At 32.4% G+C, this 22,099-nt stretch overlaps 1 protein-coding gene and 2 pseudogenes across 1 annotated transcript; 1 reads left to right on the top strand and 2 right to left on the bottom strand.

Moving 5' to 3' along the window:
• The first annotated feature begins 5,693 nt into the window (after positions 1–5,693).
• LOC107636987 (sugar transport protein 14 pseudogene) lies at positions 5,694–7,558 on the top strand (annotated as a pseudogene).
• A 79-nt stretch (positions 7,559–7,637) lies between these two features.
• LOC107636986 (sugar transport protein 14 pseudogene) lies at positions 7,638–8,554 on the bottom strand (annotated as a pseudogene).
• Positions 8,555–16,284: 7,730 nt separating this feature from the next.
• On the bottom strand, positions 16,285–19,411 carry LOC148569116 (replication protein A 70 kDa DNA-binding subunit A-like). Its single transcript, XM_088485406.1, has 10 exons — positions 19,240–19,411; positions 18,862–19,132; positions 18,664–18,763; positions 18,362–18,571; positions 17,594–17,729; positions 17,338–17,501; positions 17,114–17,228; positions 16,802–16,999; positions 16,604–16,684; positions 16,285–16,511 (listed from the first exon to the last, which is right to left on the bottom strand). Exons 1-10 carry the CDS (start codon positions 19,387–19,389, stop codon positions 16,338–16,340), a joined length of 1,599 nt encoding a protein of 532 aa, XP_088341532.1. The 5' UTR covers positions 19,390–19,411; the 3' UTR covers positions 16,285–16,337.
• Between the last annotated feature and the right edge of the window lie 2,688 nt (positions 19,412–22,099).

The following is a 22,099-nucleotide window of genomic DNA, read 5'->3' as shown; positions in this document are numbered from 1 at the left end:
TCCGAGTGACAAGAGGGTCGAATTCTCACTACGGCACCAAACTACCCTCCTAGACCCATCCAATTGAGCACTACACCAATCCATGCTCTTCAATTTTGAGCTTCCAACCATAATGAGCCTAGATTTACACCGCCAACCACTAAACATTCTCCTCTTGCGCTTCTTTCCACAAAGCGCCCTAAGTTGGCCATCCGTTTCAAGCAAACCAAATTCAAGTGGGATAATAAAGCTGAGAGTTAGAAGTTTTACCCACTCAAATGAAGGATTAGATGACAACCTAGGTAGATGAGTTCCCAATGGTCTTGATAGAGCAAGTTCCACTCCCGTCCATCCTCTTCTAGAGGTTCCCACCACTTGGCAAGGTTCTTCAAGTTCTGCCTCTTGCCAAGCTTCCTTAAGTTCAGGCTCTTTTTCACCAATTTCTTCAAGCTCTTCCCCATCACGCAAATTGTAAATAGGAGGTTGAGTGAAATCTACCTCATCATCAATTCCAAGCATGGTGGGGAGGGACTCATTAAGCTCAAAAGGATCGTATATTGATGCGAAATCATCATATATAAGGGGACTAGTTGCTTGTACCACTTCTTCCAATCTTTCCTCTTGGTGGCTCTCTTCTAATTCCTTTTCTTCTTCATTGCTCACCAAGTGAGTGGTAAGTGAGGTATCTTCTTCCTTAGTCCCTGTGTCAAGCCCAATCGAAGAGAATTCAATTGTAGATAGAAACTCATCAATGATTGAATCCATCTCTCGATCATCCCCTTCAAAGTCTTCAACCATGATATGCTTCGGAGGTTGTACACTCTCCTCAACATCAATATCAAGCTTCATGGAAGGGGGCTCTTCAACTTGTGATTCTTCTATGTACTCAACATATCCTAAGGCCCCAACCACTACTTCCTCTTGTTCAATAATCTCCACCTCCTCCTCTTGTTGCGATTCTTGCTTCGACTCCTCTTCTCCACGTTGAAGCTCCATTTTTGCTCCCTTACTAAGCTCTTTAGTTGCTTCTCCACATTCAACAATGGGAGTGCCTTGATCGCGCAAGCTTAGGCAAGATGAGACTATGTTGCTAATGGCTTCTACCATGATAGCCAACTTGGCTTTTAACTCCTCAAACTTCTTTTCATCCTCCTCGTGTTGCCTTAAGATACGAGATTCAAGCTCTCTCAGTTCTAGCATGAGGGCTTCATTGGGAGGCGGTGGTGGAAGAGAGGGTTCATTATTTGAGGGAAGGGCACTGTAGTTGGAAGGTGGTTCATATTGGTGAAATTTTTGAGGTGGTGTGTATAAACTTTGTGGTTCTTGGGAGTATTGGTGTTGGAATGGTGGTGGCTCTAGATATGGTTCATATGGTGGTTGGTATGGTGGGTATGGGTTAGGGTCATATGGGGGGTGAATGGTAGTACGAGGCATGTGAGTTTGGTGGAGGACTATATTAAAGTGGGGGATCATATGCATATGATGATTGTAGTTGACAACCACAATCATCACATACATTAGATTGGTATACACCTTGGGGTGGTTCTTGCTCATAATACATTGGTGGAGGTTGTTGCCATGAAGGTTGATCAAATGCTCGAGGCTCCTCCCACCTTTGGTTGTTCTTTCCTTGATGCATATTATCATTGTAATCTCCATCTCCTACAACATAGTTAGAACCACACTCATAGCCAAAAGGGTGAGAATTCATAGTAAAAGAGAAAATAAAAGCAAAAACTAACAAGAAGCAAAGAGAACAAAATCCTATAACTAACAAAAACTAACAATCAAACCAAAAAAAATCAAGCTATTCACAATATGTACAATAGCCAATAACATAGCACCATTGCAATTCCCCGGCAATGGCACCATAAATTTGATAGCAAGAATTGTGTTGGTTAGGAATTTTTCAATGAAATCTCGTTGCAAGCATAGCTCCAAACCAACTAACAACTCTCACATCAAATTTAGTTTTGGTTTTGTCACATGTACAAACCCCAATAAAAATTTAACCGAAGTATTTAAACCTCGGATCGTCTCACAAGGAATTGCAATGAAGTGGTCAATTATTGGTTATGAAGGAATATGGGGGTTTGATTTGTAAAAGGGACGAGAAATTAAATGGGCAAGAAAATTAAATCAAGTACGCAATTAAAAAAAGCAATCAATAAAGAGAGACATTTATGGCAAAGATTGATAATATAGGCTTTCTATCCTAGTCATACAATGATTAATTCATCCTATTTAGTCAACTCCGGCAAATGGAAGAAGGTATCATGTCATCTTCACATAGGAAGAACGTCATACAAGACTAGTTAATCATATCACAATAATAAACAAGAATTTATCCTATTACGTCATCCCCGACGATGGAAGAAAGTATCATATTATCCTCACACTCGAAGAAAGTCTAATAAGACTAGCTAATCTCAATCCAAAAGTCCTAATCAACTTACTAATTGAATTAGCAAAAAATTAGCGTCATTGGAAACAATATTAGCTAACAACTCTATATCACCAACATAGATTGGGTTTTCATGACTCAAGATTGCCTAATTACTCTTTCCAAGCCAAGAATGCTCAAAGAGCTACTCTAACATCCAACCAAACATTTTGTCAAACACTTGGAAGGCATAAAAGAAAAGCATGGTAAATGTGCAAGAAATAGTAAAATCTACCAACTACCAATTGCAAGAAAAGTAAATTCACAACTCAAATCAACAATAAAAGAGACATCAAACATCAAATTTCATTAAAGGAGATTCAAGTCCAACATGAGTACATGAACATAAAAAAGGCATGAAAGTAAAATTAACAAGAGAACCAAGAAGAATTGAAGCATTAGAACAAGAAATTTTAAAGGAAACAAGATGAAATCAAGTAATCAAATGTAGATCTAAGAGAAATTAACCTAATACTAACCTAATTCTAGAGAGAAGATGGAGCTTCTCTCTCTAGAAAACTAACTAAAGGCTCATCATGACTAAGTGCTCCCTCCTTTGTCCAAACTTGAATCATGCATGAAATAGCCTCAGGAATGAGTTGGATTTGGGCCTAGGCAGCTCAGAAATCGCCCCCAACATTTTCACTTTAATGAGGTCACGTGCGAGTATCGACGCGTATATGTGGGTCACGCGTACGCATCGCTTGGCATTTTTCCATCCACGCGTACACGTCGTGTACGAGTACGCGTTGCCATGCGACTTCATATCTACGCGTGCGCGTCCATGAATGCACACCAAATCCTTATTTTTTCATGAGTTCTCCACTTTGTATGCTTTCCTCTTCACTCCTTTGATCCATTCCTAGCTCTTTTCAACCTGAATTCACTAACAAACACATCAAGGCATCTAGTGGAATCAAAGGTGAATAAAAATTACCAATTTAAGGACCTAAAAAGCATGTTTTTACACTTAAGCACAAATTCAAGGAGAATTACAAAAGCATGCTATTTCATTGAATAAATGTGGCAAAAGGTGATAAAATCCCCCCAAATTAAGCAGAGGATAAACCACAAAATTGGGGTTTATCAAACCTCCCCACACTTAAACTAAGCATGTCCTCATGCTAAACTCAAGAAAGAGACAAAGGGTATCAACATTTATTCAATGTAAACTACCTAGATGCAACTTATCTAAATGAAACTATCTATATGAATGCAATCACTTGGTCAAAACAAATCACTTCCAAGGAAACATATGTAAGCATAAGGGCTAAAGCACTAGGAATCAATTCAAACCAAACCAAACCCACAATTGTATTGAATTATCAAAAAGATTTTACAAACTTGCATGAAGAAGAATGATCATGGTGAAAACATGTAATTGAGCAATCGAACCCTCACTGGATGTGTATCCGCTCTAGTCACTCAAGTGTTTAGGGTTGTATCACTCAATTCTCCCCTAATCATGCTTTCCAAGATTTGTTTTTTATCTAACAATCAACAATTATTCAATGCATGCATACAAATATCATGAGGGCTTTTCCATAGGTTGTAATGGGGTTAGGGTCAAGGTAGGGTCATATATGGTTAAGTGGACTAGAATTTGAATCTTTGATTAACCTAAACTTCTCACCTAACCTATATAACGACCTATACAATTTAGAAGCTAACCTAACTACCTATTCTTCAGTTTTCTACACACTCATGCATTCTCTTTTGGATTACAACTCATATGCATTGATTCTTATTGAGCTTTACCCGGGGCATTTTGTCCCCTTCTTATTGCTTTTCTTTTTCTTTCTTTTTTTTTTTTGATATATATAATTTTTTCTTTATTTTGTATTTTTTTTTTTGCAATAAAGTATATACAAAAGTATCAATACATATGGTTTTACATTTAATGCATGTGTATGTACCCAATTCCCAAAATTTTGACAAAAAATGCAAAGATACACTTTCATCCCAACCAATATTCCCAACTCTCCCAAACTTGAATGATAAGCACTCTCACTAGCCTAAGCTAATCAAAGATCCAAACAAGGGACATATATTATTTTTTACTTAAGGCTTGTAATGTGCTAACATTAAGAACAAATGGGTTAAGCATAGGCTCAAAATTGGTTACAATGGAAGACAAAATGTAGGCTATTTGGATAAGTGAGCTATTTGAAACAATGGCCTCAATCATATAAGTGCATGTATACACAAAATAATAGACATATAGAATCCAACAAATCAAAGATTACAATTATAGAAAGAGAATAATGCACACAAGAATGAAAATAAGTGGTTATATGATGTAACCACACCATTAGGCTCAAATCTCACATGCTTGTGTTCTTAGCTCAAAAACATGATCTACAATGTGTATAATTCAAACAAGTTTTAAAAATTTTTTTAATCAATTGGGGTGCCTAAAGATGAATTTCTTAGAAAATATCATGATTTTGACTAAGCTTAATATATATACATATGCAATGCAACCAAAAATCCTAAAAGACCTAAAAATGAGATGCAAAAGTATTGGGATTAGAAATTTGTCACCCAACAAATTGCCGAGTGGTCGGACGACCTCCCCACACTTAAAAGTTTGCACCGTCCTCGGTGCATTCAAAGAGGAGCAAGGGGTATGGTAACTTTCCTAGTTGCCACCTTCAGCTGGTGGGTCAACCGGTTGCTGCGTGTTCTTCTCCGGCATCCATTTTTGCTTATGGGGACTCCTCCATAAAAAATAGAAAGGAGAATAGTAAGAAAAATAAATGCAAAAGTAAGGAAGCGTAAATTGTTGGGATGAGGTAAAAAACACTAGAATGGAGTGAGTGAATTATTGTGACATTAATGAAAAATAGGTGTGTGGGTCCTAGATTGCATGCGGTTTAGAACTCATACCCTAGTATTTAAAAGCTATGTCACAATTATACAAAAGAAAGCATTCGCTTCACTCATTCTAGTGTGCTTGAGATACTTCAAAAGACTTGTAAGTTAAGATAAGCAAACAATTAATGAAGAAGCATGAAAGCATCCAAGCAATTAATCAAGCAATTGTGAAATGGATAACAGATAGACATTGGTTGATGTGTAAGTAAACTTAGTGAACAAAATGGTATATGAAACTTACACAACACTCAATGACACATATTGAAGTTGTTGCAACACCTAAGTGACATAAGGGTGGAAGACATGGGTGCTATGGAACTTAGAAAAAGAGACGTAAGAGTTAAAATCAATCACATAGCAGGCATGGTCCACAAAGCTTGAAAAGCTCAAAAATATGTCACCAGGTAAGCTTTTGATTCGATTTTACAATTCCAAAATCTCAATGCATGAAATAGGTGATGTTCAATCCTAAACAAGCACCCTAAAAAAATGCATTCATAATGTACAATTGCCTAACAATGGATGATGAATGCATGGTGGCCAAAACATGCAATTCAAAAGAGTTAAGAAGTTTAAAGGCAATGTAACATGTATTTGGTATTCACAAATGTTGAACATGAAAACTCAAAACCAAGTACCTAAATGTGTCCTCAACAAAGAAATCCAACAATGAAAATTAAAAACAATGATGTTAAAAGAACATCTCATCAATAATCAGCAGCAAGAAACAGTAACAAGATTAATAATCCAACACTTATAATGAAAAATAGAAAAATAACAAAATTAAACTAAATAACTACTAATCAACTAACTAAAAGAAATGGTTATAGGTGGTGTTTAGTAGTGTTGGATGATGGTTGAAGAGGAGAAAGAATAGAAGAAAAGAAAGAAGAAGGCAAGAAATGGAAAGAAGAGAAGAAAAGAAGAAGGTTGATGCAGGGCAATCCACACGTACGCGTAGAGGGACGTGTGCGCGTGGTGAGGTTAAATGGAATCGACGCGTACGCGTAGGTCACGTGTACGCGTGGTGTGTTATTCAGAAAAAATGACGCGCACGCGTACGCGTGGGTAGAGTTGTGCCTCAGGCACAAAGTTGGCATGAGGTGGGGGGCATAGCTCTCGGTTTCATGTATGGAGGGGTGAAACTTCTGAATTCACGTTCCTTCAGAGATTCCCGTTGCCAAACTCAATGCAACTGCAGAGAACATTGCAATGCTCATCATTGGCAGGGTCCTTCTTGGAGGAGGCATTGGCTTTGGCAACCAAGCTGTACCCTTGTATCTTTCTGAAATGGCTCCGGCAAGGAATCGAGGAGCAGTCAACAGACTCTTCTTTCAGTTCACAACCTGTTTTGGAATCTTGGTTGCAAACCTCATCAACTATTTTACTGACGAAATACATCCCCATGGATGGAAAATCTCGATGGGCTTGGCGGCTATTCCGGCACTTCTGATGCTTGTTAGAGGTATTTTCTGTGCCGAGACACCTAACAGTCTTGTGGAACAAAGAAGGTTCGAAGAGGCAAGAAAAGTATTGGAGAAAGTAAAAGGGACTAAGAATGTTGATGCCGAATATCAAGATCTTGTTGAAGCCAGTGAAGAAGCACAGGCTATCACTAGCCCCTTTAGGACACTCCTGAAGAGGAAGTACAGACAGACCCCAACTTGTGATAGGAGCCTTGGGATTCCGACATTCCAGCAGCTAACTGGCAATAACTCCATCCTCTTTTATGCTCCTGTCATTTTCCAGAGTATTGGGTTTGTTTCTAATGCTCACTGTTTTCATCTTTTATCACCAATGGAGCTCTCCTCGTCACCACAGTCATCTCAATGTTTTTAGTCGACAAGTTTGGTAGAAGGAAATTCTTTCTGGAAGCTGCTTTTGAAATGATAATAAGTATTATTGTTTGTTTATGCTGCTGTCCTAGTTGTTTATGCTGATTAATTGCTTATTGGACCCTCTGGTTTGATCGATTTTCATATTGCTACTGTAGCTTTGGCTCTGGATTTTGGACATGGCAAAGAACTTTCTAAAAGCGTCAGTTACTTTCTTGTTATTGTGATATTCTTATTTGTGTTAGCTTATGGAAGATCTTGGGGTCCACTAAGATGGTTGGTTCCTAGAGAGCTCTTCTCATTGGAGATAAGATCAGTGGTTTACAATGTTCTACAATGTTCTTCCAAAACCAGTGGTTTTCAAAGAGGAGATAAATTTCCTCAAGTGGAACTTGCTTTGTTTTCGGCAAGAGGAAGAAGATAAACATACTTATGAAGATAATTAAGCCAACAAACAGCAAGAAGATCCCATATTTGAGGTGGCAAAGTGACATGAGAAACAACTATGCCACAAGTGCAGTGAAGATCGTGTTGACACACACCACTATACTCTGTGCTACTGATCTTATCTTCAATGGGAAGAGCTCTCTAGGAACCAACCATCCTAGTGGACCCCAAGATCTTCCATAAGCTAACACAAATAAGAATATCACAATAATAAGAAAGTAACTGACGCTTTTAGAAAGTTCTTTGCCATGTCCGAAATTCAGAGCCAAAGCTACAGCAGTAGCAATCTGAAAATCAACCAAACCAGAGGTCCAATAAGCAATTAATCAGCATAAACAACTAGGACAACAGCATAAACAAGCAATAATACTTACCATGCAGCATATCATTTCAAAACCAGAAAGAACTTCCTTCTACTAAACTTGTCGACTAAAAACATTGAGATGACTGTGGCGACGAGGAGAGTTCCATTGGTGATAAAAGATGAAAACAATGACGCATTAGAACCAAACCCAATACTCTAGAAAATGAGAGGAGCATAAAAGAGGATGGAGTTATTGCCAGTTAGCTGCTGGAATGCCGGAACCCCAAGGCTCCTATCACAAGTTGGGGTCTATACTTCCTCTTCAGGAGTGTCCTAAAGGTGCTAGTAACAGCATGTGCTTCTTCACTGGCTTCAACAAAGATCTTGATATTCGGCATCAACATTTTTAGTCTCTCTTACTTTCTCCAATACTTTTCTTGCCTCGTCGAACCTTCCTTGTTCCACAAGACTGTTAGGTATTTCGGCACAGAAAATACTTCCAACAAGCATCAGAAGTCCCGGAATAGCTGACAAGCCCAGCAAGATTCTTCGTCCATGGGGATGTATTTCGTCAGTAAAATAGTTGATGAGGTTTGCAACCAAGATTCCAAAACAGGTTGTGAACTGAAAGAGTTGGTTGACTGCTACTCGAATCCTTGCTAGAGCCATTTCAGAAAGATACAAGGGTACAACTTGGTTGCCAAAGCCAATGCCTCCTCCAAGAAGGACCCTGCCAATGATGAGCATTGCAATGTTCTATGCAGCTGCATTGAGTTTGGCAACTTAGTCGGGAATCTCTGAAGGAACGTGGCCAAGAAACCTAGCACGCTTCCCACTGCCATGAAGAATGCGAAGAGCGTGTTTGCTTGTCGGATTTTTTGTTGGTTCGCTGACGACAAGGTCACCAAAGAAGGCTCAACTGGGGACCTGGATCATGTTGATTGACGTGTCCAACATCAAGAACCCAATCATAAAGATGGCTGTGGTGTGTGGCCGAGGTTCCGTATAGGAGAGGGAGTCTTAAAAGGCGTAGCCGATGTCTGCGGAGAAGCTAATCATCAAAAGAGCTCTGGTGAGGGTAACGGCACCGGCAAGGATAAAAGGACGGTGGCGCCTGAGTTTACAAGTGCATCGTCTACTCTAGTAACGGAGGATGGGCTCGAGAACCAAGCTGAAAATGGGGCCGCCGAGCTAGACGAGAGAGATCCATCTTATCAGGTACTCCGAAAATCTAGTAGGTAGATATTAGCATTGATAGCTCTACAGCCGAGACAAAGTAGATTCCGCGGCGATGATGGCCACCATGACTAGCTTACAGACTAGTAGGGGTGGAAACAGGCCAGGCCAGGCCAGGCCAGGCTTTGCTCTTAACAGGCCTGACCTGTCATACAGTTGATTGGCCTGAGCCTGGCCTGCAGCCTGTTATAGGCTCTTTATAAAGTACTAGGCCTGGCCTGTTATTCAGCCTGGCCTGGCCTGAAGCCTGTTAAAAGGCTTGCTAATTTTTTTTTACAAAAATAAAAATATTATTTAAAAAATTATTTTTTAATAAAAATAGTTATATGTAATATGTCATATATTTAATATTTGTAAAAAATTTTAAACTTTTAACATATTTAAAATATATAAAAATATTTATAATAAAATATAATAAATTTAAAATATCTCATACTTTTATTAATAATAAATAATTATTTATATATTTAACTATATTTTAACAGGCCCAGGCAGGCCTGACAAGCCTATAAGGCTAATTAGTAAGCCTGGGCCTGGCCTATTAATGTATTAAGGCTTTTAAAAGAGCCTGGGCCTGTACCTATTTTATAACAGGCCAGGCCAGGCCAGGCCAAACACAGGCCAGGCTGCAGGCCCCTGGCAGGCCGCCTGGCCTTTTTCCACCCCTACAGACTAGGCTTGGTTGCACCGGTGGTGACCCCAATTCCAGCTGCGCCGGTAGAGACCCTTATTCCGGCTGCGCCGGTGCAGACTCCGATACCAATTGCGCCAGTGAGCTCATGACTATGTAGTGTTACATTCGAGGGACGGAAAAAGTGATTGACAGATAGCGCATTAGAGGGATGCTAAGAGAGCGTTCAAGGGATGGAAAGTGTGTTTGACGGAGAGAGACAGAGGTGTTCGTGTTCTTCTTGTAAAACACTAATTGGATGGGAAAGGAGGTATACGGTGGTAACCTAAGGATGCAGCGTATAACATCAGTGTGTGGTATAGAGCTCAGGGTCTTTTGATAAATTGGGTGTTTATGGGTGTTATGTCTTTGGGTGTGGATCCCATTGGGTGTGCGCTTGGTAGCTCCAAGAACGTTTGGAAAATTCTCAATTTTATCCTTGATGGTGGCTTTTCATTCTCCATAGCAGTAAGCACGCTTCCTACTACCATAAAGAATGAGAAGAACACGTTTGCTAGTCTAGTTTTCGGTTCGTCAGTAGCGGCAAAGTCCCCAAAGAATGAGATATCTACTTGTCCTGGGTGCAGGACAGAGCCACACCTATCAAGAATAGTAGAAGAAGATGCAACCTTTCAAGTTTGGACGGAACTCATCGCACACTTCTGTTAGCCATTGCTATTTTCTAAATTTAATATATCCATTGACAAAATTAAACATCCAAATTTAATTGGCAAAAAGAGCAAAACAGAGTAAGCATAGTCCAAGAATCTATTGATGTCATCCCTAAACTCTTGGATATGTCTGGGTAAACTCATCCAATTCTTGGGAAAACCTAATTGTTCATAGTGATATTATTATTAAACTAAGAATCTAGGTAGCAAAAATAATGTAATTTTTATGTCCGCTAACAACACCTTAAAAGAATATTAATAGATGAATGAATTCTATTAATAATTTAAAGATAGGCAAATATTTCATCAAAAGAACAATATACATAAAAAAAAGTGCAAAAGAATAATATAAACATATAAAAGCAAATAAGTATAAGATAGAAATATCTTACGAGATCATGACGCAACAATTTGTTATATATGCACAATTTGCATTTAGTGTTCACCAAAGATCCGTAAATATTTTTTATCAATCTCCTTTAAGAGAAAAAACAAACAAACACCAATATTAACAATTAATAATAACTAACTATATTAGAATAAAACAGCAATACCTAATGATAGTAGTTTGTTTTAAGAGGACAAGAAAAAATAATTAGCATAAATTCTTTTGGAGCAGCTTGATTTTTTAGCCAAAAAACAAGAAGGAATAATCAACATAAATTTTTAGAAAACTTAATATTTAAAATAAAAGAATAATTTACCTAACATAAATAGTATACTTAACATACTGAATGTAAATCAAAAAAAGAAAAAGGAGAGAATGACTCACAAAGTATAATTTTGTAGATATACACTTACATTATCTACTATAAATGTAGACAGCTTAAATTAGTGGTAATTGTAAAATATAATTCCTTGATAAGATTCAAAGTTATCAATGACGAACTAATTAACAATTTTGGTGTAATACAATGGTCCTAATCCTAAAATTATAGCTATGACAATGACGTTTGTTAATGACAAAATGGATTAAATTGTTCCATTGCTAATAATCATTGCACGTTAGAAATTAACAAGTTTAGCACAATTCATTTAGCAACAACCAGAATCTATGAAACAGAAATCAGAATTGTAACAAACAAGAAACATAATTAAATCATTCAAAGACAGTAAATTTTCTGTTATTATTTGCTATTTCATTTTTAGAATTTTAGGAATAAAAAAGTGAGAATAGTTGTTTTCTAATTTTATCACCTATTTTTAATTTTTCTTCACAAAATTTTGAAAATAGAACGCCAAAGATAAAAATAAGAAACAAACACAAAAATCAAACTGGATATAATGTTGACTTCATCAAAACCAATAAGGTTGGAATACGATTTCACACGACAAAGAAGCATTCTCTTATAGAAGAGGAGGGTGGTCCTATCTAGCTAGTGACTTCTTAAACTGATATTTTATTTTTTCTAAAGGTAAATATTTAAAAAGTATATTTTGAATTAGTCTTTAATAAATTTTAACATATTTTAGTTTTTAATAAACTTTCATTACTTTACAAATTTAAAAAATTATTTTTATTATATTATAAATTTTATTATAATATAATTAGATTCCTGCAAATATTATTATAAAATACATTAATTTTTTCTATAAAGAGATTATTTCATCTCAAGAATCTTTAAAGTAATAAAAGTTTGTTGAGTATGCTTTAAAACTATCTAAGTAATTAGAGACTTTGTTGGTTTCTGTTGCGTGAAAAAAATGAGCAACAAAATTATTCATAGAGATAAGTAAATGGATATGAGAGCATGAAAAATATCGGTTTAATTTTTAGGTAGGGTTGGAAATGGTATTCTCTGTTTCTTAAATCTTAAGGTATTATTTTTTTCAAAAAAAAATTGATATTTGTAATGGTCATTTCTCACCTGGATAGGCTTGGGATCAAATGAAACAACCACTCCAGCAATCTGTGATCCTTTGAAAAAAGAAACATATAATTAAATAATATTAGTTATAACTGATTTTTGTTATATTAAACTAACTTCGTTATACTTAGTTAACAAAAAGATTTGGATATATAATATTATTTTACTTTCTTTTTTTTAGATTATTCAATGTATTTAATATTAATATTATTTTTTTAATAAATATAGATAAATTAAAAAGACAATCATATTTATTTTGCATATAATGATTTTTTTAGTTCTTTTTTATATAATAGTATTTAAATATAGCATGAACATATCGTTTTAAAAATATCTTTATAATATATTATTGAGATTTATTTTTACTATATCATTTTAAATAAGAAAAACTAAAGAAAAAAAAATCTGGTGGTAAATGTTAAATAGATCTCTATAATTAAAAATAATTTTTTTCTCATTCTTTTTAAATTTTTTGTTTCTTTGCTTTTGTTTTTCTACTTATTTATAATATATTAAAGGTGAAACTAAATATTATTATCTTGAAAAACTAATACATAATATAAGTAAAAAATATTGCACATACATCTTAATAGTAAAGTTGACATATTTTTTTTTATTCAATATTTCCTTCGTTCATCTTTAATTTACTAATAATATTAGGATCATTTTCGTTTCGTTTACTTTTTTTAATTATCATAGGGTATAAAAGAAATTAATAATAATACTTATTAAAATCTAAATTAAAAGATAATTATTCTAAATAGTTTCTAAAAAATCACAACAAAAAATTTCATATGTGCTCATTTGTTTCTTTCATAAGAATTACCATTATTTTTGAAAATGTTAAACTAAATTTTATCATAAAACAAAATAAGAGAAAAGATTTAAAAACAAAAGAATATTAATTTAGCACAATTATGATTCTAAAATTTTTTATCTAATCAAATTATAAGTAGCATAAGTAGTTATCCTTAACTTACAAGTGTAAGCAATTAGTTAATATAATTTAACGATAATAGATTTAATATTAATATTAATTTTTTTATTAAATGGTTTCTTATACAAAAAAAAATAATTTATTATAGCTTTACAAAATTTGCAAGTCTATAATTCTAGGGTTTTTTTTTTAATTTGACTTCTGATGTCTTTCACCTAAAGATGTTAATTAATAACTTAATATTTTAATTTTCTTAATAAATATTCTTCACCAATAATGTTAACGATGCACAAAATTTATTATTTATTTTTTCTATAACCCCTTATTATTTATTTATTGTCAATTTCTAAGTTATTTCTTGACAAATTATACCCATAAAACTATCCATATCACTATTCTATATCATAATTTAGTTAACAAAAATTATGAAATTAGTTTTTTTCCAAAGACTTGTCATTAATTAATTAATTAAAAAATATTTCAATAAATTTATTTCTTTAGTTAATGAATATGAGATAAAATTAATTTATTGTGAAATTATATATTACCCTTAAAAATTTAGCGCAATAAATTTAATACTTATACTTTGAAATGTGTTTAGTCGATAAAACTAAAATATAAGTAATATTGTTTTTGCACAAATTTTTGTTAATACTATTACAGAGCAACTAAATTTAACTTATACTAATATTAAAATTGTCCTATTTATTGTTCTATTAATTTAAAGAAAAAATATATTTTTTTAACTCATTTTACATTCGATTAATTAAATTAAAAATATATTGTGACAATTCCAGTTAATATATCATATTTATTTTTTTCTAATAAAACAAATTAATAACACTTGCCTTACTAGTAGAGTATCATTTTCTATTAAGCAACTTTTTTTATTAAGCAAATATGTAAGCTCATTTTTTAGAAAAGAATAGAAATCTTACAACAAAATCAACAGCTTAACTCACTGAGTGATACAGTTTTAATATATATCTACTTAAACTAGCTTGAAGCTACTTTGAATAAAAAAGACATTTCAAGTCAAATAAACTATCCAAAGGATGTAACGGTTGCATGTCTACCATACAATTTCTTTGTGAATATCCACAAAAAAAATTTTTCTTAAATCTAGACCATTTGTATTTTTTTATATTAAATCTGGTTGGTTACAAACAATAAAATAGTCATATTTCAAAGAGTACACGAGAACAGGTGAAAAGCTTCCTATATTATAATTATACTTTTCATGTGTGGTTTCAAGAATTGAGATTCCTACCAGACAATTTTTTATTAATTTCTTCTAGTTCATAGTATCAAACACTTTGATTATTTATACAGTAGTTAAAAAAATTAAATCAAGAATTAATTACAAAATTGTTTATTCAAGTATGCTTTTTAAATAATTAAATATTATAAATGCTTTTTTATTGTACTCGATATTGTGTAAAAAATAAAAAAAAAAAGGTTGATAAACACTCATAAATTAAAATATATATGCGGTAGGTGAATGATGAATGTAATTTTTTATCATAGTCATATAGGTATTGACTATTAATGAAATAAATTAAGGAAAATTCAATCCACACATGAGTGGACAATTGGGTAAAGACAAAACAAATTACTAAGAGTTAGCAATTTGAGGTAACATAAAATGCAATAATAGATGCAAGCCTAGCTTAAATTGAGACAAACTCAAAGAGAAAGAAAAACAAAAAAGGGTTAAAAAAGTTCATAAAAAAAGGAGATTAAAAAAATTAAAAAAGAAAGGAAAAGAAAGTTGGATTACCTGTGGTCCAGGGAAGCCACCGGTGGCCAGGTCTTTCTGTAACAGTATATTCTTGCTCAATACCATACCTGCCACCAAATTGTTACTCATTTTTATTAGTAGATATATTATTTTATTCAACTTTTTTATATTTCTTGTCACTTAGTCGAGCAATTAGTAGATATATTATTTTATTCAAGTTATCCAATTTCTTTATGCCTTTAGATCCTTTGCTTTTTCGTTTCTAGTTATTCGTGAAACCTGTTGAACTATCTCTTAAAATCATATATGGGGTCTTTCATCATTGTAATTGTCGAGGAGAATTTTTTAACTTAATCTGTATAAGGATCCATCAACTTTATCTTACTGAATGAGGATCATATCTTATTTGAAAGACATCCCTTTATGGACCTTGTCATAAAAAGATGTTGAAAGTTTTTATTGGGATTGCTACTATAATTAGTCAGACATCCCTTTATGGACCTTGTCATAAAAAGATGTTAAAAACCAATATAATCTTCTATTTCATTTACGTAGCATTTTTTATTATTAAAATTTTTTTCAGCACAATAATAAGCCATATCTAAAGAATGGAGTTTAATTAATAGTTTCTATTACTTTTTCATAAATTGAATTCCCATTCAAAAACCAATCTGCTTTTCTATGTTATTTACCTTGCAATTTGAGAAACACATTTTAGATATGGCTTTAGATATAGCTTCTCCAAGGTTGAAAATCATTTTGCACCATAATTATACATGGTTAAAGAATGAAGTTTAATTAATAGTTTTTTGTCCTTTGTACACCATTCTATAACTCGCGTTAACTATTATGAATAGGCTTCCCAAGCATCACACAAATGAGAAATAAACTCTAAAGAAAAGTGATATTTTGGATTACTTGACTATATCAATAGTCGTTGTCAATATGTAAATAGTCCTTGTAAATTAGAAACTCCCATTTAGGAGGTTAGTTGTATTTAATATAATGTCAAATTTGTGTTAACTTATAATCCATCACGTAAAAAATAAGTTCTAACATCAATTTCTCTGTGTTCCAATTTTGTAAGGTATTACTCATCATGGATTATGTTTAAGACATATATTTTCATACACCATAACATAATATTATAAATCATATATAATATAAGTCTCATTCAAAATATATTCACGATAATACATTGTTTTTTGGATATCATTGCACATAAGCAAGTCTTCTGATCCCCAAATATAAAACATCTTTCAAAACAAATAGTCTATGGTTAAACAAATACAATCAATATTAAATAGCTTTGTCAACTTTAGTTAATACTTAATTATCCGCCTCAGATGTTTGAGACTTTAGTTTTTTCCCTCCCTTTCGGGTGAACCTATTTGTTGAAAGCTGGCATTCTTCATCAACAACCGAACCATACTTCAAACTGCCGGCAATTCTTTTAGCTGGTGTTTTGTATTTGAGGCTTTCAACACAGTCTTCCATAGAATCCTACACAAAGACATGCATGACAGTTCATTTAGAATAATTTCAAAACCTAAATCACGTTTTTTTATATATTCAAAACATGTGCATATACTTACCACAGTAAGCTGAGGATCATTATCATTCTTAAGATTAACAACATGTCCGGACATCTCCAGCGTGTTGCTACCTCTATTCTCCTATTTAAAGTGAAACCCTACTCGTAATTAGATATTAATGTACATTTTGATAAAAAAATATAATTGTATGGTCTGGAAAAACATCAACTTATTAAAGTGGAATAGGTATACACGTACAGTGATGTTCATAGATGTGCTAACGTCCATTTGCTGAGGCTTGTTCTTTGCAACTGTTTCTTCATCATCACACACTTTCATGACTGTGTAAATCTGATCATAGTGTTTTATGTTACCACTTTTCACATTGATTTTGAAAAGCACCATTCTATCCATCATGTTGTCTAGACTTTTAGGGTATTCATCCTCTTTAGCATCCTGAAATCCCAATCAATAATTAGATGTATTTGTGTGTATATAATTTATAATATTTTGAAAAACAAAATTATAACTTTAATCCCTAATAGTATAAGGATTTGGTGTGCTATATACATCCTCTTCTACAATTTTTTCAGCTGCTTTCCCACACAGCTGGTTGGTTTCTCTGTCCCACAACAACAATGTAATGCTTCCGGTACCATCAAAGACCATGACCTCAACCTTATATCTGTTGTTTCACGTGATAATAGCAATAATAGTTTTAGTACAGAGATCACAAATATCAAGTAAAATGAAGATGCTAATTGTTAATAATCACTCAAATTAAGAACACACACCTGAGTGCTGCACAACCATGGGTGTGGCCACACTTTGCACATTCGTACCTATTCCCAATAGGAGTTTCCACTTTTTTTGGACATCGCCTGCATGCTTTATAAAACCAATCATCCTTCCCAGCATTGATTGAGACAATAGTACCTGCAATCCAGGTTGGCCCCTCCTGGGAAGCATTACACACATTAAGACCTTTTACCTAATAGCTCATCTGATTTTTGAAACAGCATTAAAATTCATAATTACAATAACTTTTACCTCAACAGACTTTAAAACTTGTTCGATCGTTTTCACAATAGCCGTGCCATTGTTGAGCTCATCAGTCCCAACCCATGAACTTTGGGTCGATTGATGGCTAATCCTCACTGAAGTTGACTCAGAGCCGCTCATTAGGCTGCAATTCACGTGTTAAATGGTTAGACAACATACTGTTACCAAACCAAATCTCTGTGTGTTACCAAACCAAATCTGTGTGTGTTTGAATTATTTTCAGAATGTTTATATATTGATCTATCTTTTAAATAGTATATTCGACATTTTAATGTGACTTAATTATCTAGGCAGCATTAGTTTAAAGGAATGTAAACTAAATCCAATGCATAACCACTGAAAAGTTGAAGCTGGAACATTTTTGCATTTTTTTCAAATTTGAAAGGATAATTTTGGATGCTCAATCATTTTGTATATTTGGTTTGACAAAATATCTGTTAATAGTTAAAAGATAACCTTTTTTAACTGGTTATCTTATTTTGGAAGAACTTTATGGGAACTAAATATTCTTTTTCATTTTGTTCAACAAAAAAATGCGTTACATTATTAGAAAATTTTATTTTAAAATATTCTTTTTTTCATTTTGTTCAACAAAAAAATGTGTTACATGAATATAAAATTATATTTTAAAAGGTAAATTTGATAAGCTAGTAGCTTCGAATAAAAGGCTGCAGAATCTAAGCTTTTGATAACCTACCCTTGAAAACAATGTTATATGACCACAAAACATTCAACTTCTTTTTAAAATGTACTGACCTTTTTTTGAATGACATAACTTCTTTTAGTTCTGGGTTGACATGGACCTTGGACAGTTCAAAGTGGCTCTGCACTGAAGTTTTGCCATTCCATCTGGTTGCTTTAAAATATTGGAGGATCACAATAAGTGGTTCAAGTCGATCTTCATCAAGGTGAGGGAGTATCTGGTCAACAGTTTCGCCAAAGAGAGTACAACTTAACCTGTTCTTCCTGTCATCAGCCCCAGGAATTCAAGCTTACTATATAAATAAAAAAACCAAATAAACAACATACATCTCTTAATAAAAACACATAGAACTTACTCCAAGTCTTCCACAATAACAACCAAGCGCTTAGTCTCTATTCCCTTGCTAGTTACTAATTCTCTTGGATCTTCCTTTCCAACAATTTCTCCAATTATATCTACAAAACAATAAGACACACACTTTTAGATATGGCTTTTCAAGTGGTTATAAATTTCAAACATGTCTATATATCATTACATATAGTATTAGACTCACCAAACAGTTCAAGATCCTCTACTTTCTCGACTGTATGCATCTCTGCAAGGTTCCTAAATCGAAATGCTTCCAAAGGAAAAGTTGGATTCTCTATATGTTCAACCCTTGTTCTATGTGAAAACACAAGTACCCACCTACTAACACCGTTTTTTTTCTTGGTCATGTTGTCAACAACTATGAAGTTACTCATAGTATACATGTGGAACTCAAGAATAACACTAATGTATTTCTTTGCCAGTGATCTTGGTATGGTTGCATAAATCCTGCCACCCTGTGACAACGAAGTGAATACTTAAAGAGTGAGTATATCTTTAACATGTTTAAGTCACAACAATGACATATAAAGCACAGTTATGTTTTTGTAATAAATGCTCCTACCTGTTTATCTTGAAGTACCATTTCGATGGAGCCAATCTCGTTGACATTGAACTTGTTTGGAGTTGTCCACACCCTTATTACAAATACTTTGAAATTCCATGCAAGTTTTTTGGCGTTCACATCTGATACTAAATCAAAATGTTCATCCATTGCGTTTCAGGTCTCCTACCAGGTTGAGAAGTAGTGGAGAGTTTCAGGTCTCCCGCCAGGATTGTTTAATGACAAAAAGTGGATATTTGAATTATATATATGACTGGTTTACTTCATGTGCATTGTAATGTCAGATTTACCCATTGTATGTTGCTTAAATTTCTTACTTACCCTGCATGCCACTTGTCATTCAAGAAACTGCTACACGTGTCGAGCATAGAACCATTACTTGTCTCCTATTATATATTAATAGATGTAGGATATTCTATTAATTGTTTAATTTTGATTTTATGATAAAATTATAAAATTAAATAAAAAAAATTTTTAGATTTAAATAGGATATTTTAAATATTAAAAACAAAAAATATGATTACGTCTAAATATATGAGATTAATTTAGTATTTTATCCTTTTATATAATTAGATAAAAATTTAAGTATAATTAATTTCTCTTAAAGTTGTTAGATGAAATCGTTAAATAATTTGATTAATTTAGTTAAATTTTTATCTAACGATTTTTAATTATTAATTTTACGTCAAATTGATTACACTTGAATCTATATTTTAAAGGCTTTAAGAAGCTGTTTATTCCACTAATAGCACTTCGATTTTTTTTTTTTTTTTTGGACTTGTGTTTGTCTTATTTCGTTCACTTCAAATAATATAATGCAAATGGCGGGGTTGAGATAATGAGATATATATTCCATATTCTATATTTAGCAAGATTCTCTTTTCTGTAGGTTCTAGCTAAATGATGATAATTGATCATGGACTAACAGCACGCTAACCCACCAAGAAACAAAAGCACCGACATGATAGTGATTTGATATTAACAAGTGAACTGAAGGATATTAAGCTGCGTTTGTTTATAAGAATAGGACATCACAAGATACTAAAAATAGAATAGGATAAGATATTAATAGATAGAGATATAAAATTTTGTGTTTTTATATTTTATTTAGTGATAAACTAAAATAAATTATAAAAATTTAATTTATTTTATTTTTTTTATTTAAAAAATTTGAGATGAAAAATATAATAATAAAAAATATAATTATAAAAAATTAACAAGAATAAAAATAATAAAAAAAATAAAAAATAAGTTGTATCTTTTGTTAATGTCTCCGTATCCTTCCTGTAATAATAGACACAAAATACACTAATTCAATGTTTCTGGACATATTATTTCTATTTATGTCTCATCTGTCAAACACAATTTTATGTCTCCATCTTAATCTAATCCTTTAATAAAATAACACATGTAAGTGTATGTTAATATTCAAATCGACAGATATCCATATCATGAAATCATTTATTATTATTATTACTGTTGTGTCCAGATCCCCTCAAATAAAGCAAGTTGGTTTCATTGGTAGTAAAGCTTATTAGAGATTCTGAGAATACATGCATGGTCCCCTCAATTTTATTTTATTTAAAAAAAAAACTCCATATGTATAGAAATATTATCATATAAGTATAATTAATAAGTATGAGTATAAATATAAAAAAAGATGACATTACAATTGAACATTATTATATATTTGATAGCTGCGTTTTGTGCTAATTGAAGAAAGTGCAAATCTCGTGACTCACTAGATAGCTTAATTTGGAGTCCAAAATAATTATGAAGTCAGTATCACCTACCTTGTTTCCTTTGCTTATGAACAGTATAGTTTAGGAGCTTCTTCATTGTTCTTTTTTTTTTTTTTTACTGAGTTTCTCTTTTAGATTTATGTTCACAAAAACAAAAAGATTAATAAACCTTTATGTTAAGATTTATGTTCAACTGCAAACATTTTCATATACTTTCAAGTTCCATAAAGAATGCACCTCAAAGGCACCGTACCGTATAAAACATTCAAAAAAAAAAAAAAAAGAACTAAATTGTGACTTTTGTATGAAATTAGGATTATCTTAGATGAAAAAAAATATTTGAATTTTTAAAGAACCAATATAGATGATGAAATTGACATTATTAATGTGGGAGCTCTTTTATAAATATAGATTTTTAACATCTTTATTGTATAAAATTATAAACCCAATTTTTATCATTAAGAATCTAAAGTTTAATAATATGGACAATAGAGTAAGTTTTATACGCAAAATTCTGCTCCCCAAAAAAAAAATCTTACAATTATATTTTTTATGTTTTAAATTATAAATTTTTAACCCTACTTTTTAAATTATAAATACTAGACTCTAAAAGTAGTTAATATTGATATATTGGTATATATTATAAATTCTTAACCCTACTTTTTACAACTATATTTTTATATGGATATGATAAGTATTTGATGTATGAATTAATTAAACCTAAAATGTATAATAACAATAAAACAATATTATGTGTAAAAAAATTAGCTACTAAATCAATTATTCATATAAAATATTTATTAAAAACAAATTAAATATCACGTATATTTATATATAAATATATAGTGATTGATTTGTTGATTAATTTTTAGTTTGTACATAATATTTTTATTATAATATATGTATTTGATAATTGAAATCGTTAAAGGGATAATAAATGTTTTTCTTTGTATTTCTCATCTTTTTCAAAAAATGTGGATCTGATGGTAGAAATGTTTTTATCATCTCTATTGTCTTCACATTTATATGTATTGAAGGAAATAGTGTTTTTGAAAGAAAAGAAAATTTCCTATGCTCACTTTCCTTTTTTGTGTTTTAAAGTTTGGGGGTTCCTGAAT

Source organism: Arachis ipaensis, chromosome B4 (assembly GCF_059453495.1).
Source record: "Arachis ipaensis isolate K30076 ecotype BB chromosome B4, ASM5945349v1, whole genome shotgun sequence".
In the NCBI taxonomy this organism is placed as follows: domain Eukaryota; kingdom Viridiplantae; phylum Streptophyta; class Magnoliopsida; order Fabales; family Fabaceae; genus Arachis; species Arachis ipaensis.
Note: the sequence above shows the minus strand (reverse complement) of the source record. Positions and strands in the feature narration are given on the sequence as shown.